The sequence below is a fragment of the Physeter macrocephalus genome, chromosome 10 (assembly GCF_002837175.3).
Source record: "Physeter macrocephalus isolate SW-GA chromosome 10, ASM283717v5, whole genome shotgun sequence".
In the NCBI taxonomy this organism is placed as follows: Eukaryota; Metazoa; Chordata; class Mammalia; order Artiodactyla; family Physeteridae; genus Physeter; species Physeter macrocephalus.
This window is the reverse complement of record NC_041223.1, coordinates 51640266-51660182: the sequence shown is the minus strand read 5'-3', so window position 1 is coordinate 51660182 and position 19917 is coordinate 51640266. Positions and strand designations below refer to the sequence as shown.

The following is a 19917-nucleotide window of genomic DNA, read 5'->3' as shown; positions in this document are numbered from 1 at the left end:
GAGCCCTGGTCCGGGAAGATCCCACATGCCGCGGAGCGGCTGGGCCCGTGAGCCATGGCCGCTGAGCCTGCGCGTCCGGAGCCTGTGCTCCGCAGCGGGAGAGGCCACAACAGAGGGAGGCCCGCATACCACAAAAAAAAAAAAAAAAAAGAAAAGAGCTCTGGAGAGTTTATAGCTGGACTTCTCTCTCTTTGTATATATGCTATTTTTGTAGTACTGTTCAGTCAGATCGTGGGTTGAGCTGAGGGCACAACTTTAGGTTTATTAACACCCTGTTTTTGGACACCAAGCTGTTCCTCACATCTTTACTTGACTCACTTGTGTATTTATGCTTTCTTATTTTCTTTTGAGAGGAGAGAGGGTAAAAGTTATGCACCCAGAGCTTTTTAGATTTCTCGCAGTGGTCATGAATTTCTAGGCAAGCCAGTAGCAATCATTCTTATTCACTCACAAATTCAGGCTCATTTGTAGAATGGTTATACAAACCAAACAAAACCTTTAAAGTCTCTCTCTACCCTTTGCTCTAAAACCATGTGAAAACAATTTCTAATTTTATCCATTGGGTATATTCTCTTTGATGGTAAATCTGGTATTGGAATTAGATATCCCTATATAGTGAGTTCAAATGACAACTTTTCTGACCCATTAATCTCAAATAGCATGCTGAGGAAGAGAGAAATTTAGCTTCAGAGAGAAAGTTATAATTGTAAACAGACTATTGTTAAAAGCTGTGCCTTCCTTTTGCAAAGAGGAAAAGAGTCTTTTTAAAATATACACAAAAAGAACCAACAATCTTAGTTTTATAACATTAGCCACAGATGAATCAAATGTAATCAAAGTACAAAAAATTTATTGGCTGATGGTAGCAGCTCCAGATCTCCAGTGGCTGCTCTCCATTCCTATGGGCACAAAAATATTTTTTTCTTAATTAATTTGAACTCAGAGTGTCAACACACATGAAAAACAGCACAGACGATATCATCAATGGTTAGGCAACAATAAAATAAATCAGTAATGTAGGGAATGATGTGAACAACTTCCCAACTTACTATTGAAACTAGTTATCAGATTGACTAAATCAATGTCTCAAGACCCAGAAGCGAAGGGAAGATGTATCTCAGATGACAAAAGATAACAAAATCCTCAAGACAAATATAAAATACAATCAGATATTCTGTCATAAAGACCTCATAAAGATCAGACAGTAAGAACACTAAAATCTATATTATCAACATTGCTGCCACCAAATGAGAAATTAGTGGTTGTGTACAAATCAGAACCAGCATGAAAACAAGACTTAACCAGGAAACAACCAAACAAACATAAAGAGTCAGAAAAAGAAATAGAATCAACTAGATTAAAATCCTGTTGCCGAAAAGAGCAAAGCTGAAGGCATAACCCTTCCAGACTTCAGGCAATACTACAAAGCTACAATGTGGTATTGGCACAAAAACAGACATATAGATCAATGGAACAGAATAGAGAGCCCAGAAATAAACCCACACACTTATGGTCAATTAATCTTCAACAAAGGAGGCAAGAATATAGAATGGAGAAAGAGTCTCTTCAAATGGTGTTGTGAAAGCTGGATAGCCGTATATAAGTCAATGAAGTTAGAATAGTCCCACACACCATACACAAAAATAAACTCAGAATGGCTTAAAGACTTAGGTATAAGACATGACATTATAAAATTCCTGGAAGAGAATATAGGCAAAACATTCTCTGACATAAATTGTACCAATGTTTTTTTTTATTCCTAAATTTTTCAAAAAATTTATTTATTTTATTTATTTTTGGCTGTGTTGGGTCTTAGTTGCTGTACACGGGCTTTCTCTAGTTGCAGTGAGCCCGGGCTACTCTTCGTTGAGGTGCACAGGCTTCTCATTGCAGTGCCTTCTCTTGTTGTGGAGCACAGGCTCTAGGCATGCAGGCTTCAGTAGTTATGGCACGTGGGTTCAGTAATGGTGGCTTGCGAGCTCTAGAGCGCAGGTTCAGTAGTTGTAGCACACGGGCTTTGTTGCTCCGCAGCATGTGGGATTTTCCCAGACCAGGGCTCGAACCCATCTCCCCTGCATTGGCAGGTGGAGTCTTAACCACTGCACCACCAGGGAAGCCCTCTTTTTATTTATTTATTTATTTATTTAATTTATTTTTGCTGTGTTGGGTTTTAGTTGTGGCACACGGGATTTTTTGCGGCGCGCAGGCTTCTCTATAGTTGTGGCATGCGGGTTTTCTCTCTCTAGTTGTGGTGCGTGGGCTCTCTAGTTGAGGCGCATGAGCTCAGTAGTTGTGGTGTGCGGGATGTGGGATCTTAGTTCCCTGACCAAGGATTGAATCCGCATCCTTGCATTATAAGGCAGATTCTTTACCAGTGGGCCATCACAGGAGTCCCTGGACCAATGCTTCCTTAGATCAGTCTCCCAAGCAAAAGAAATAAAAGCAAAAATAAGCAAACGGGATGTAATCAAACTGATAAGCTTTTACACATCAAAGGAAACCATAAATAAAACGAAAAGACCACCTGTGGACTGGGAGAAAATATTTGCAAATGAAGCGACTGACATGGGCTCAATTTCCAAAATAAACAAATGGTTCATACAACTCAATATCAAAAAAAAAGCAACCCAATCAAAAAAGGGGCAGAAGACCTAAAGAGACATTTCTGCAAAGAAATACAGATGGCCAACAGGCACAAGAAAAGATGCTCACCTCACTAATTACTAGAGAAATCCAAATCAAAACTGCAATGAAGTATCACCTCACACCAGTCAGAGTGTCCATCATCAAAAAGTCTATAAATAATGAATGCTGGATAGGGTATGGAAAATAGGGAACCCTCCTACACTGCTGGTGGGAATGTAAATTGGGGCAGCCACTATGGAGAACTGTATGGAGGATTCTTAAAAAACTAAAAATAGAGTTACCGTATGTTCCAGCAATCCTACTCCTGGGCATATATCTAGAAAAGATGAAAACTCTAATTCAAAAAGATACATGAACCCCAATGTTCATAGCAGCACTATTTATAATAGCCAAGACAAGGAAGCAACCTAAATGTTCATCGAAAGAGGAATGCATAAAGAAGTTGTGGTATATATATATACAGTATTACTCAGCCATAAAAAAGAATGAAATAATGCCATTTGCAGCAACATGGATGAACCTAGAGATTATCATACTAAGTGAAGTAAGACAGAGAAGGACAAATATGATATCACTTATATATGGAATCTAAAATATGACACAAATTAACCTATTTACTAAACAGAAAGAAACAGACATAGAAAGCAAACTTACTAAAGGGGAAGGGGGGAGGATAAATTAGGAGTATAGGATTAACAGATACTACCATATATAAAATAGATAAACAACAAAGATTTACTGTATAACAAAGGGAACTAATATATTCAATATCTTGCAATAACCTATAATGGAAAAGAATTAAAAATATATATATGTATATGTATAACTGAATCACTGTGCTGTACACCTGAAAGTAACACAATATAGTAAATCAACTATACTTCAATTAAAAACAACAACAACAACAAAAACTATTGCCACCGGAGATTCACCCTAAGACTAGAAAAAGATACACCTCAAAGAGCTCTTGAGTTGCTCCTCATGGACAATGCAGTTTACTTGGCTCTGGTTGGTGAATATACCTCTGGTAGATAAATACATAAAATCTTGGTGGAATCTCTAGAATTGTCAAAGGAATATTCAGATACAAAGCATTTAGAAAAGTTTACTTCCAAGAAAAGTTTGCAAGAAACTCCCAAGTTTTAAAAAGAATTGGTTCATCAAATAAAAAATTCCAAATAATGGGGGGAAAACCCCACAAAATTACCAACATTAACCAAGTTGGTAGTTATTCAGTCCATGGTAGAAAAGACAGAAATTTTCTCACACAGTTGTCGTAGCCACAAAGGTTATCACAGATCTTCAACTATCAACATTGCAAAAACTGGGTGATAAAGTTGCTTTTATTAGGCAGTCAGTACTTATAAACAAAACCTAAGGATTCTTTTGTTTTGGGAAAGTGAACTACACACAGTGACCCTGTTTTTGTTTGCTTATTTTATTTCTTTCAGGGTACAAGTTTTATTTTCTTATTATGATGTACACACTGATAATGGCAGCAAAGCATTGTATCAGTTTTGCTTCCACACATGCTTCCTTTGGTCCTTGGTAGTTACAAATCCTTCCATGAACAAATACTGAGGTAGTTTATCATTACTTAAGGTAAAAGACATAACAGTACAGAGAGGAAAGTCAAAGTTTGAGGGAAGGTGCTTTGGATATGAGGGATATTTTTTCTTTTTTCTTGAAAGAAATTGTCATATCTTCGTGGACAAAATAATGGAAGCTTAGAATGTATAGGGTTAATATACACATGACTAAGACAAATCATAAGAATTTGATTTTGCCTGACAAAAAATCCTGGAGAAGGAGTATAACAAAATTAAATTTGCCAGGGTATTCCAGTGAGAAGGTAAATTGTATGCAAAAGCTGACCTTGTCATACCTCAAAGAAAAATGCATGCAGGATTATATACTTCAAGAATTTATATAATACTAAGAGGATTGAGGTCCATTTAATCCATGTCCGTTAGATGACCTCTTCCAAACAGCCAGGCACCTTGGTTTTTCCCAGAGATCTATTAGAACGGTTTTTCTCAAAATGCAGATTATGATCCATTAGTGGATCCTAACATTGATTACTAGTGGGTTGTGACTAAAAGTTTGTTTTTAATGAAATAGAGTAGAAAATATGAGAATACATTTAGGTAGTACTCTCAAGTAAGTATTGACACTTCTACTTCAGGTAAGATTTAGTAGAAAAGCCACACTCCCACTGAAACGATAAATTACAAAGTCATATGTTTAAAGTCATTGGAAAGTTATAGACACAATGAAGACTAGAAGAATTAAAATTCCAGAAAGGGAAGAACTCTCCTAGGTCACTTGACAATCCCTGGCTATTTTATTCCTTAGAACATTTACCAATTCTGGTCACAGTGACTCTGTTTTTGGCATGGGGACTCTACTGGGACAAAGAAAAGCCAGGGGAGTTTTTGAAGGCCATGGATGCAGCCATGACAGATTTGAATTTAAATTCTGAAAAATACCACTGGACATTTGCTGAATGCTAGAGTATAAAAGAAACTGGAGAACTGGCCAAGAAAGGCAGAATAAGATCTGCAGTCTCATGGTGAAGAGATAAATTCCTGCTAGAGAAAGGGACTGCATCAAACAGTCCCTCAAGTTTTTGCCAGATATTGAACTTGATGGGATGGGAGGCTAAGCTCAAAACTTTTGAAGGACAGAATTTCAGGGGTAAGAAGAAAGGGAAAAGCCCAGCTGTCAGTCAAAAGTCTCAGAAGGCCATACCCAAGAAGGAAGCTGGATTGCAAAGTCATAGTGAAATCTGTCCACAGTGCTCAGGAGACAAACAACCACCAGAGACAGGAAGTCAGCAAGAAACACTTGATGAGTTTTCCTCTCAAGACATTTGCCAGATTTTAAAACTACATGAGGTGAGAGGCTAATGAGCTAAATTAAAACCTCCAAAGGGCAGACTGAATCTCCCATAGTGTTTAAGGGCTGAAAGGAAAGAGACCTTCCAAGCTATTGATCAAAAGTCCAGGTGAGCCACACCTGAGGAAAAATGACAAACAAGAGGTAGACTGAATCTAACTAAAACCAGAATCCAGCCCCAATCTAGTTCAGTTCCTGATGGGATTAAGGTGATCAGCCCTTCAAATTATGCAACTAACAGAGGAAAGGGAGAACGTTTATGAGGGAAAATAACATCATTACAAGTCCCATTTGTTCATTTTATACCCCCAAATATGGCATATAATAAATTATAAAGCTTGAAAAGAGGCAGGAAAATGTGAGTGATAAGAGAAAAAGCAGATAATAAAAGCAAACCCATAGATCATCCAGATATTGGAACTAGCAGGCTGGGACTTTAAAATAATTTTATATGTGTGTGTGTGTGTGTGTGTGTGTGTGTGTGTGTGTGTGTGTGTGTGTGCGTGTGCAAGGGAGCAAAGGAAAAGATAGACAAAATGGATAAAATGATGGATAATTTTGACAGAATTGGAATCTATAAAAATAAATATATATTATAGATTTTAAAAATACAACAGCTAAAAAATAAAAAATGAATTAAAAAATAAATAAAAATACAACAGCTAAAACTGAGAATTCATTGTGCAGTTTTAGCAATAGCTTAGACTGAGCAAAAAGAGTTAGTGAACTTGAGGGCAGATAAGTTGATAGTACCCAAAACTGAAGTACAGAGACAAAAAGAATGCAAAGAATAAAACTTAGTATAAGAGACATGTGGAATACAGTGAAGCAATCAAATATATATTTAATTAGAGTCATAGAAGGATGAGAATTAGAGAATGGAGCAGAAGCAATATATGCAGAGATAATAGTCAAGAAATTTCGAAAATTGATGATAGACATCATTCCAAACATTAAAGAAGCTCCGTGAACCTCAGTACACAACAAGAATATATACAAAGGAAACCATAATTAAGTATATCATAGTTGAACTGCTGACAAAGATAAAATCTTAAAAGCAGCAAGGGAAAACAAGGCACATTTTCAAAAAGCAACAGTAGGGCAGATGACTATTTTACTGAAATTATGGAAGCCAAGAGATATTTAAAGTGCTAAAAGAAAAAAAAAACTCAATTTTATGTGCAATTAAAATAACTTTAGAGATCATAGTAGAAATAAAGATTTATTCAGACAAATGAAAGCTGTAGAGAATCCATAAGGAGCAGACCCACACTATGAAAAATATGAAAGGGAGTTCTTCAGGCTAAAGGAAAATGAACTCAAATGGAAGCACAGATCTTCAGGAAAGAAGAGCAGCAGGAAAGATAAATATATGGGTAAAAAAATTTTAATTGACTTTCAAAGTAGCAAAAATAAAAATATTGTGGAGTTTATATGTAGATGTAAAATAAACAGTTGCATGAATTGTAGGAAGGAGTTATGTGAACTTAAATCATTGTAAGATTTTTATTTGGATAGTAAAAGACTAAAAAAAATTGCTAGCTTTAGAGTGGAAGACACCAGGAAAACAAAAATTACTAGCTTAAGGTAGGCTGTAATAAGTCAGGAATATATATTGGAATCTAGAGGAGTAACTATCAAAGTGTGGCCTTTTGACTTAGCAGCATAAGCATCATCTGGGAATTTGTTAGAAGTGAAAATTTCCGGGTTTCCCCCAGACCTACTAAATCAGAAACTTTGGAGGTGAGGCCCAGAAATCTATGTTTGAAGAAGTCCTTTAGGTGATTCTGATGAACACTAAAATTTGAGAAATATAAGTAACTACCAAAAGAAAACGGGTATAATTAAAAACCTAATAGAAGAGGCAAAACAGAATAATAAAAATACTTGATTAATCCAGAGTAATGAAGGAAGGGAAGAATAAAGGAACAAAAAATAGGACAAATAGAAAAATAAATAAAATGAATAAAATACATACTAAAATACATAATGAGATTGTGCACTTAAACCCATCTGTAACAGTAATCACATTAAATGTAAATGAACTCAATGCTCCAATTAAAAGACAAAGATTTTCAGACTGGACTGAAGAGACAAAAAGACACAGATAATTTTAAAGGATTAAAAAGATATACCATGTAAATACTAACCCCCAAAACAAAAACAAAACAAAACAAAAAAAACTTCCGTGACTATATTACTAATTTGTAAGTTTGACCTGAAGAAATATTACTAGAGATGAAGAGGGACATGTCACGATAAGTTTCAATTCAATGAAAAAAAATTTACAATCCTATTTGTATACAGCCATAATATAGCTTCAAATATATAAAACTAAAATGTCAGAACTAAATGAAGAAATAGACAAATCCATAATTATTATCAAAGATTTTAATATACCTGTCTCAATTTCTCATAAAAATCAGACCAATAAATCAGATATAAAAGATTAAGAACAAATGTGATCTAGTTAACCTAATAGAACACTATTCCCAACAATAGCAAATGTATATTCTTTTCACGAGTATTTGGAACATTTACCAAAATAGATCATATATTGGGCCATAAAGCAAGTTTAAAATATTTTTTTAAAATTGAAGTCATGCAGGGTACATTCTCAGAACACAGTGCAATCACACTAGAAATTAATAACAGAAATATAGAACCATTTCTAAACAACTTATAGGTCAAAGAAGAAATCACAATGGAAACTAGAAAGCATTTAAATGATAAATAATGAAAACACAACATCCAAAATGGTAATGCAGCTAAAATAATGCTTAGAAGGAAGTTTATAGCTTTAAATGCATATCTTAGAAGACAGGTGAAAAATTAATGATCTAAACTTCCATCTCAAGTGCTAGAAAAAGAAGAGCAAATTAAATTTAAGATAGTAAAATAAATGGTATAATAAATGAATCTTAATAAATAATAAATATGTAAATAATAAATTATAAATAAATAATTCAATAGGTATAGCTCAATTTGTATAATAAATTATATAAATAAATATCAATAATTGATGAATAATAAATGAGCAGAAATCAATGAAAGAGAAGGCAGACATAAAGTAGACACAATAAAACTAAATATGGGTCATTTGAAAACTTTAATGAAATTATTAAATCCCTAATAAGACTGATCAAGATAAAATAGCAAGTACAGAAATTATCAGTCTCAGGAATGTAAAAGGAGACAGCAGTATACATCCCATAGACATTAAAAAGATAAAGGGCTGAACAAACGTATGGACACCAAGGGGGGAAAGTGGCGGGGGAGGGGGAGGTGGTGGTGGGATGAATTGGGAGATTGGGATTGACATGTATACACTAATATGCATAAGATAGGTAACTAATAAGAACCTGCTGTATAAAAAATAAATAAAATTAAATTTAAAAATAAAAGATAAAGGGCTTCAAATACTCCCTAACAACATACACAAAAATAAACTCAAAATGTATTAAAGACCTAAATGTAACGCCAGACACTATAAAACTCATAGAGGAAAACACAGGCAGAATATTCTATGACATAAATCACAACAAGATCCTTTTTGACCCACATCCTAGAGAAATGGAAATAAAAACAAAAATAAACAAATGGGAGCTAATAAAACTTAAAAGCTTTTGCACAGCAAATAAAATCTTTTGCACAGCAAAGGAAACGATAAACAAGACAAAAAGACAATCTTTGGAATGGTAGAAAATATTTGCAAACAAAGCAACTGACCAAGGATTAATCTCCAAAATATACAAACAGCACATGCAGCCCAAAAAACAAACAACCTAATCAAAAAATGTGTGAAAGATCTAAATAGACATTTCTATTAGAAATGGTCTTCTATTAGAAGACCTAAATAGACATTTCTTCTTCTTCAAAGAAGACATACAGGTGGCCAACAAACACATGAAAGGATGCTCAACATCACTAATTATTAGAGAAATGCAAATCAAAACTACAATGAGGTATCACCTCACACCGGTCAGAATGGCCATCATCAAAAAATCTACAAACAATAAATGCAAGAGAGGGTGTGGAAAAAAGGGAACCTTCTTGCACTGTTGGTGGGAATGTAACTTGATACAGCCACTATGGAGAACAGTATGGAGGTTCCTTAAAAAACTAAAAATAGGGGCTTCCGTGGTGGCGCAGTGGTTGAGAGTCCGCCTGCCAATGCAGGGGACATGGGTTAGTGCCCCAGTCTGGGAGGATCCAGCGTGCCACGGAGCATCTGGGTCCCTGAGCCACGGCTACTGAGCCTGCGCATCTGGAGCCTGTGCTCCGCAACGAGAGAGGCCATGACGGTGAGAGGCCCGTGTACCGCAAAAAAAAAGAAAAAACTAAACTAAAAATAGAACTACCATATGACCCAGCAATCCCACTAGTGGGCATATACCCTGAGAAAACCATAATTCACAAAGAAGAGAGTGGTAGTGTATATATGGACATATATACACTACCAAATGTAAAATAGATAGCTAGTGGGAAGCAGCCACATAGCACAGGGAGATCAGCTCAGTGCTTTGTGTTCACCTAGAGGGGTGGGATGGGGGTGTGGGACGGAGACGCAAGAGGGAGGAGATATGGAGTTATATGTATATGTATAGCTGATTCACTTTGTTATACAGCAGAAACTAACACACCATTGTAAAGCAATTATACTCCAATAAAGATGTTTTTAAAAAAAAAAAAAAGGGCTTCCCTGGTGGTGCAGTGGTTGAGAGTCCGCCTGCCGATTCAGGGGATACGGGTTCGTGCCCCGGTCCGGGAAGATCCCACATGCCGTGGAGTGGCTAGGCCCGTGAGCCATGGCTGCTGAGCCTGCACGTCGGGAGCCTGTGCTTCACAACAGGAGGGGCCACAACAGTGAGAGGCCCGCGTACCGCAAAAAAAAAAAAAAAAAAAAAGATAAAGGGCTTCAAAGGGTAACATCAACAAAGTGAGAAGATGACCCACAGAATGGGAGAAAATATTTGCAGATCACATATCTGATAAAGAACATGTATCTATAATATGTGAAGAACACTTAACAACTCATCAATAAGGAACCAAAAAACTCAATTTAAAAATGGACAAAGAATCTGAATAGACATTTCTCCAAAGAAGATATACCAATGACCAATAAGTACATGAAAAGATACTCAACATCATTAGCCATTAAGGAAATGCAAGTCAAAACCACAGTGAGATACAACTTTACATCCACTAGAATGGCTAAAATAAAAAAGAAAGATGGCAAGTGTTGACAAAGATGTAGAGAAATTAGAACCCTTCTACAATGCTGATGGGATTATAAAATTGTGCCCCTGCTTTGGAAAAGAGTCTGGCAAAAACTTTGACTTGAATATTTATAGCAACATTATTTATAATAACCCCAAACTGGAAACAACCCAAATTTCCACCGACTGATGAACCAGTAACCAAAAGTGTTATAACCATACAATGGAATAATATACAGCCATAAAAAAGGACTGATCTACTGATACCTGGTAAAACGTGGATGAACTTTGAAAACATTATGGGAAATAAAAGAAGCCAGTCACAGAAGACCATGTATTATATGATTCCATTTATATAAAGTTTCCAGAATGGGCAAATCTATAGAGATAGAAAGTAAGTTAGTGTTGTCTATTGCTGGGGGGTGGGGTGGCTTAGAGAAAAATGGGGAGTGACTGATAATGGATATGGGGTTTCTTTTTTGGGTGATGAAAATGTTCTAAAATGAATTGTGATGGTTGCACCACTATGACTACACTAAAAATTATTGAATTTTTCACTTTAAGCAGGTTAATTGTATGGTGTATTAATTATATCTCAACATAGCTGTTAAAAATATAATATAAAAGGATATTATGAATAAACTTACACCAAAAAAATCATCAACTTAGATGAAATGCTCTTTTAAAAAATATTAAAACGAATACAAAAAAGAAACGAAAATGTGAATAATCATAATCTGTTAAAAATATTGGATCTGTAATTTAAAACCCTCCCATAAAGAAAATTTCAGGCTGAGATGTTTCACAGGTGAATTATTCCAAACATTTAAGGAAGAAATAATACCAACCTTAAACTTTCTTGGAATATAGAGGAGAAAGGAACAGTTCATAACATTTTTTTAAGAGGGTGGTATAATCTTGATACCAAAACCTGACATGAACATTTTAAGAAAATGACAGGCCAGTTGTTCTCATGAACATAAATGCAAAAATCCTAAACAACATAGTAGCAAAAAGAGTCCATTTTTCTTTAAATAAATAAATAACAGATCATTGCCAAGTGGGATTTATTCCAATAAATCAGTTTTGTATTAACAATAGAAGATCTGTGAAATTCACCACATTAAAAAAAATAAATGAGGAAAATCACATGGCTACCTTAATAGATGCTGAAGAAGCAACTGATACAATTCAATACCCATTCAAGAAAAACAAAACAAAGCTCTCGGTAAACTAGAAGTAGATGCAGGTTATCCAATTCAGAACATCCAATATATGTCTTGTGTGTCCCCTCACCCAACTAAAGGTCATGTTCTGTAGCCACACTGAAGAGAAAACACTAATGTGTTTGTCTGAAAAATGCCTAGGGAATGGTGGAACTGACTTGGAAGGAACCAGTGTCCTTGAATGTCCAAGAGGAGCAGACAGTTTACACACATTTACCAAACACATTACATTAGACGCATTTAAACAATTTTTTTCTTTAAGCCACTGATGACTGTGTCTTTTTGTTAAAACAGTCTTACCCCTACTAATCCAGAAGATGGTGTATAATGTGTAACAGGAGAAATTTCATTTGTACACAGGAAGAACATGTTGATGATGATGAAAGATGACCAAGCATCAAAAATGGTTTACCCAGGGAAGTTATTGAGTACCTTGCAGATCTTTGTGAAGAAGATTGAATTGCCCCGTGGTGATACAGGGCCAGCTTGCTTAGAGTTTAAATTCTATTCTAGCATTTGCTAGAATAAAAATCATTGTTTTATTTTGGTACCCATCACATTACCAAATTTTAGGGGTTTTAAAAATGTTCAGAACTGTGCTGATTTATGTGTTTTGATAGATGGGCTTTATCCATTTACATTTATTATAGTTACTGATATATTTGAACTTATTTCGACCATACTTCTTTTTGTTTCCTTTTTTCTCTTTTCCTGCCTTCTATTGGATTTAAAAGACCCATTTCCTATCCCTCACCCCTGCTTGTTTGGGAAGCTCTGTGTTGTATTTCCATTCTCTTGCTAGTCACTTTGAAGTTTTTGACATGCATTATACATTTCCCTATAAGACTCTAAAGTTATTCATTATTTCTTTTCTAAACATTCTTGCTTTAACCCCATTGAAGCCCACTTTACCTATTAAACACCCTCAAACCCTACTCAAGCTAATCTTACCATCTTTTCCTTAGAGCTTAGATTGTACCACTTTTTAAACCCACTTTTTAAAAGGGGGGGTTTTGGTTTGTTTGTTTATAGTCGATAGTTAATTAAATGTTTTTATTTTATTTTATTTTATTTATTTATTTATTTATTTTTGCGGTACGCGGGCCTCTCCCTGTTGTGGCCTCTCCCGTTGCAGAGCACAGGCTCCGGACGCACAGGCTCAGCGGCCATGGCTCATGGGCCTAGCCACTCCGGCGGCATGTGGGATCTTCCCGGACCGGGGCACGCACCCGTGTCCCCTGCATCGGCAGGAGGACTCTCAACCACTGAGCCACCAGGGAAGTCCTGTATTTATTTTTTAAAAGACACTATTGAAACAGTTCTTGAGAATCTCTTTTCTGAGACGTTAAATGAGGGCCCAGTGCCTGTCTCACGCAGAGTAGGTGCTCAATAAATGGAACCCATCTTTCCCCCTCCCAAAATAAACTGTTGTGGACCTAGAGCCTGTCATACAGAGTGAAGTAAGTCAGAAAGAGAAAAACTAATACCGTATGCTAACACATATATATGGAATCTAAAAAAAAAAAAAAATGGTTATGAAGAACCTAGGGGCAAAATGGGAATAAAGACACAGACCTACTAGAGAATGGACTTGAGGACACAGGGAGGAGGAAGGGTAAGCTGGGACAAAGAGAGTGGTAGTGTATATATGGACATATATATACTGCCAAATGTAAAATAGATAGCTAGTGGGAAGCAGTCTCATAGCACAGGGAGATCAGCTCGGTGCATTGTGACCAGCTAGATGGGTGGGATAGGGAGGGTGGGATGGAGGGAAACATAAGAGGGAAGAGGTATGGGGATATATGTATATGTATAACTGATTCACTTTGTTATAAAGCAGAAACTAACACACCATTGTAAAGCAATTATACTCCAATAAAAACGTTAAAAATAAATAAATAAACAGTTGTTTGTCTCTTTAACACTAGCCATGAGTGCTCAGCAGGCATGGATTCCTCTGGGTTGGATGCATTTCATGGACAGTTGGCAAAGACCAACCAAAGACCTTATGTTAATTTTGTGAATACTGTACTTGACTGTGTAACAAGCTAAATGATGCAGGATTAAATGTTCTCATTTCTGAGCTGTGAAGTGTTGAAATTGATCAGGAAATAAGGGCAGAATATCCATCCTTTGGGAGAAAAATGTCAGTCTGTGGTGCTGCCCCTCTTGGCTGCTGGTTGGAATGCAGCTGTTAAGGCAGCTGTTTAACTGTTTGCCCAACTTGAAAGGACACTGCCAAGTGGCAAATATTTTTCATAACAACATTTTACTTTTTTGCTGAGAACAACAACAGTGCATTTTATTGAGCTCCAGCAGTGTGCCAAATATGACAGATTTATAACTCTGCAGGTTCGCAACCTAGACTGAACACAATGCTCATTTCCATTTTTAATATTTATAAAAAGAATGAATAGGCTCGCAAAGGTAGCCTCTACACAAAACATCTCTGCATCTTTCATATTTGTTGAAAAGGCAGCAGAGTAACTTGAGAAAATGAAATACCTCTGAAAATGAAAATCTTAGAAATGTCAAAGGAAAAAAGGAAAGTTTAAATATTTTACCCCTTCTTGTGACTTTACCCCTTCTTGTCCAGGACAGATGAGGGCAGCAGTAGCACAAGAAACACATCATCTACTGAATCTCCTGCAATTCGTGGGTCTCATTCTGGGTCATGAAGTTAACCTATGTTGTTCATTAAAATATTGACACTAAGTACTTAGCAAACAATTGTGTTGAATCTGACAGGCTGTGAACTGGAGTGGCAGTGGAGGTAGGAGGTGATTATAACTTTTATTTCATTGTAAAAGCTGTATGACAAATATCAGCATTCAGAATTAAGAAAACACATTCAAATGTGTAAGCGTGATTTTCTTCCCAACCCAAAAGTACATGGATCATGATCATGCGACATAGACCTGCACCCTCAGTCTATTACCCCTGGTCAGAAGCTCATGCCTTCAAAAAGGCTTATGGAGATATACTTTAGGCAAGTAGAGGGATCCTGCACACACCTATTGTTTGTTCCAGCTGAAGTGATATTAGAAAGCAGCAGTAACCACCACTCATAACATTTAGTGTGTAATCCCCTTTACAGCCTTTATGAAGACTACAGAAGTCAGGCAGGGTGGATGCAAACTCATGTAGTAAACCCTCACAGTCGAAGCTGGAACAGAGATGTTTCTAAAGGTGAGCTGGGCTGAACAAAGATGGTCAGTGGATATTCTAACCTATGTTATGTTTTCTCTACTATTTACCAAATGGTAATTAACGCATAAATGACAGCAGTCTGGTCCAGCAGTTTCTCCAAATTACAAAAGCATACATTTCGACAAAACTGACATGATTTCTTGGACAATGATAGACAAAGTCCCATGCACTGGTTAATGGTCACTGAGGAAGTTGGCCACAAATTTTGTTCTCTTCTTTTTTCAGGGATCAGAAAATTAGTAAATGCAAACCGTGGATGAAAGTTATAAGATTGCTTCCACAGAAAGGATCCAGGTGTTGGTAAAAGAACTGGCTGTGCAATTGACAGAACTGAAGTCTGAGATAGAAGAACAGGGGACTCTTCAGGGGTCAACTCATCGAGCTTACAGGTAAATAATGGCAGTGTGAAGGCATGGTCTTCAGGGGCTTTAACCCCTACTCTCATCCCATAGTCTCCATCAGAACCCCCTCTCCTTTTTACTTGGACAATTGGCATCATCTCAAGCTCAGACTTAACTGCTGCCCCTAAGGTTTTCCTATATTCTAGAATTGTCAAGGCATTTAGAGGCAATGTGCTACCAAAGAAAAAGGAAAAATGCTCTTACATCTCACAAATATCATTGTCTTAAAGTTCCAGAAGCTACTATACAAATCATAGTCAATGAAATCTCATTTTTTCTAATGATATTTTAACTGAATTTGACCTTGATTTTGATGAGAAATTTCAAAACGAAAATAATGTGAGGTGTTTGATAATGAATTCTGCAAAATGATGTTCTATTAGGAGCTATTCTATAGGTAAATGCTGCCAACAATAGCAATCAAATTCTTTTAGAGACAGGGTAGCCAGATCAGCCCTCATGGGCCCAGGACATTCAAACTCCTCTGTTTCTGCTACTGCCACAATTGATCAAGAGGAGCAGTTATAAGGACCCTTTTAGGTTGAGTAGCTGAGTAAACACAATGTGGATGGTGAAGGTTGGAGAGGGAAGGTCTGGAGAAGAAGCAGGAAATAGGTACATTAGTACCTCCTTCCAAAGATGATTCTTAAGAACCAGTATTTAGTGTATTTTATAATTTGGTATTTAAAGCCCTGAGGTATATGAAGCAGATCAAGGATTGTGTGATGAAGTGGAAAGGGAATGGAACCATGCAAGTCGTAATTTTTCCCAGCTTTTGTTCCTTTATTTGAAAGGTTAAAAATATGTACCTTGCCTACCTTATAAAGGTCAGTTGAGATCATGCCCGCTAAAGCACTTTGAAAACTATAAAACACCATGCAAAGATCACGTGTTGATATTGTAAAAACTTAAATGTCAGAGTGTCAGACAAGGGGCTGCCCACTGTGCATTGTGGTAAGAAAGGTTTCCTGAAGTCCCTTTTAGGACAGAGTGATGGGAAATCTCTGGATACCTGTATTTCTCCACTCCCCGAAACCACCAAACACTGGACCTGAAGAATCTAACTATTAATCCAACAAACATTTATTGATCACCTTCTGTTTGCCAGGTGTTGTGCTTGGTTCTGGAGTCCATGGAAAATATCCACTCCTGATAATAACTTTAGAATTCTCATTTCCTACTAGACTACAAAATCTATTGAGAACTGGAGGATAACTGTGCCTTAGTCATCTTTCCTTCCACCCTCCCTCCCTCCCTTCCTTCTTTCCTTCCTAGCTTCCTTCCTTCTTTCCCATTCTTTCCCTCATCTTGCTCCCATAAGCCCAGGTCTTTGTGGTTGTTAAGTGTTTCATAGATTCTTGCCGAATGCATAGATGAATGAATGTATGTTGATGAACAAATGAGTGAATCTCTTTTTTTGGCTTGATGTACATACCATGTTCACCAATCTCTTTTAGGTCATTCACAGACACTTTGAGGTTAACTGAGAGGAAAGGCATGGTCTGAGCATGGTCTGAGCAAGAGTGGATCAGAGAACTAAACCCAGAGCCCCACCCAATCTCCCAGCATGCCAAAGAATTAGAAGACCAAAGGGCAGGGAAGGGATGGGTTTCTTCTGTTTCTCTGACTGCCTTTAGTAGCTAGTCCCCTTTCTAGGTGGTTACTGGCTCTCCACCTCCATGAGGCTGCAGCCAGAATTCAGGTACCCAGTAATCACAGAAGTTATACCTTTGATTTATTAATGCTTTTACCCTTTCAGAGCTTGTGTCTTTTTTCCATCAAAACCAAGACATGAGATAAGGGAAGGCATTATTCCAACTGCAGTTGTGAATTCAACACAAATGGATCAATGGGTTGCTTAGCCTCACGTGGCTGAGGGACCTCCTGACTGTCAGCCTGGTGTTCGTTTCACAGGACCACTGCCTCCAGTGGGATGAACTGCTGGCAAGTCTATTTTCATCTTCCCTTAAAACTTATCCATGGGGACTGATAACAGTCATATGAACATTAACCATACTTTACTGACTACAATCCCCCTCTGATCTCAAGGTGGTTTCTCACATGTGTTCCAGAACTATCTCCTGTGGCTCTCTTGCCAGTGTTCCCGAAGTCCCATCTTAAGGAAGTAACATCTGCTCCATGGTTGCAATGTTCCCAAAGCTGCCAAGCCTTGGGGTGTATCTTACACCCAATGGGGAGAGCGCTCCTCTTCCTGACCCAGGATCCAACTTCTTATCAGGCCCCAGGCAGTGCTGCTTGTACCTCCTCATGTCAGAGCCTTTGGTGCAAACAACTTCCTCATGATTGGGCTTGGACAGCAGTCAGAGGGTTCTTAAGCAGGCACTTCTGCTATGCTTTTCCTAGGGATAAATAATTTTTCTGAAGCAGAAAGTTTGGTTAAAATAATTTCCAAAGTATTTCATGTTTGATATTTAAGGGTCATTTTCACCCTCTAGATAATTGAGCAAGAGCACAAAAATAAAAACATTTTGTTTAAATTATTAGATAATGATTTTATGTGTCAGCTACGGTAAGACAGAGGTCAGATGAGCACAGTAGTTGTTAGAAATGTGGTTACTGAAGGAAATATGGGTGGGAGAAAGAAACATCCTTACTATTGTCAGAAATAAAGAGGTAAATCAGGGGTAGAGGAAAGACTATGTTTGTATGAGAAGGAGAGAAAAACCGGCCCAGGGAAAGGTTTAACCGGCCTGAGGTGTACACAAGAGAGATTCTGACTAAGACAGAAGCCTGTGGGCTTTACATGCCCCCAACATTCCAGTATAATACGATATACTTATTTAGAAATGAGCAGTTGTGGCGTTACAGATTAATCAGGGCCTATCTTTAATCTGATTTATTATAGCTTCTATAATTACAGCTTCTATTGCATAAAACTTTCTGCAGCTCTGTTCAAATGCCAAAGGACATTTCTTACTTTAGAAGAGAAAGGGAACTGGCTCTAAAGAAAACTTTACAGGTGAGTAGAACAGTGGGCTATTTGAACACAACAAAAAATTAGAATTTGCTAACTTGTTGGAAACTGTTAGCAGGGAAAGCTTATTTTTGCAAACAAACAGCTGATCTTATTGACAGTGGTTACAAAGACAAAACAGCCCAATATTCAGCTCACTGCTGGATCAGAGCAGGCCAATACTTCTTTGGAGATATCTGATTTTTGTAGTGTTCTAAACTTTACAGTTCCTTGATTTGTGATGTTAAAATTCATTATTTGGAAACAGGTGTAACAGCATAATGTGTTGTATAAAAACTGTCAGAGGGCTTCCCTGGTGGCGCAGTGGTTGCGCGTCCGCCTGCCGATGCAGGGGAACCGCGTTCGCTCCCCGGTCTGGGAGGATCCCACATGCCGCGGAGCGGCTGGGCCCGTGAGCCATGGCCGCTGAGCCTGCGCGTCCGGAGCCTGTGCTCCGCGACGGGAGAGGCCACAACAGAGGGAGGCCCGCATACCACAAAAAAAAAAAAAAAAAACTGTCAGAGATTATATGCCATTTTCTGTCATAGACACTGATAGTTTTATTTCCTTCTTTCCTTTTGTTTGCTTGCTCCGTTCCCCACACCCCCAACGCCGGGTTCAGGTGGCTGAGTCAAAACCCCTTGTTATTCAAGCAGATGTCATGCAGAGGGAGCTAGAGAGCTGCCTAAGGAGAGAGTACACTCCTGAAAATTTACCTTTGCTTCTGTTGCAGGTAAGAGTCATTTTGCAATTTGAAAAGTAGATCTGGAATTTGGTAGAAATGTATGAACAAAGCTGGTTTTCTGGTATGTCTTCTGGCCAGGGTAGGACTTTCTCTATATGTGTGGTTTGCAGAACTTGGTTAATAAAAATGCTCTTCTTTGTTAGAGACCCACGCCATTTAGTTCAGCTTAGTTACAGTCACTAAATTGACTGAGTTTCTACTAGTTACTCCCTGTGCTGGTATTATGAAGCAATACAACATTGAATAAGATAGTCGCAGACCTCAAAAACTGTTGGCTGACCTAGGGAAGATTCTGGAAATCTCTCTTAAGAAAATAACTCACAACCTGGGGGGAAAGATTTTCCATAAAGATTATTATTGCAGCATTATAATAAAAGTGAAAAAAATTGGAATTGCCTAAAATTAATCCATTTACATTTAAGGTAGTTATCAGTATGTATGTTCCTATTACCATCTTGTTAATTGTTTTGGGTTTGTTATTGTTGGTCTTTTCCTTCTCTTGTGTTTCCTGCCTAGAGAAGTTCCTTTAGCATTTGTTGTAAAGCTGGTTTGGTGGTGCTGAATTCTCTTAGCTTTTGCTTGTCTGTAAAGGTTT

At 37.4% G+C, this 19917-nt stretch overlaps 1 protein-coding gene across 3 annotated transcripts in view; it reads left to right on the top strand.

Moving 5' to 3' along the window:
* Positions 1-19917, top strand: part of LOC102982727 (putative uncharacterized protein C6orf183) — a 42411-nt gene that overhangs the window by 13487 nt on the left and 9007 nt on the right. For 2 of the 3 annotated variants that reach the window (XR_003681504.2, XM_055087575.1), the window contains 3 exons: positions 15428-15591; positions 18511-18583; positions 19200-19310. Coding sequence is in view for 1 of the 3 variants with exons in the window: in XM_055087575.1 (XP_054943550.1) it covers positions 15446-15591; positions 18511-18583; positions 19200-19310 (330 nt within the window). In the remaining 2 variants the exon portion in view is untranslated. Of the gene's footprint in view, positions 1-12349; positions 13621-15427; positions 15592-18510; positions 18584-19199; positions 19311-19917 lie in introns of those variants that run through there. The other variant, XR_008618382.1, reaches the window with a different exon arrangement.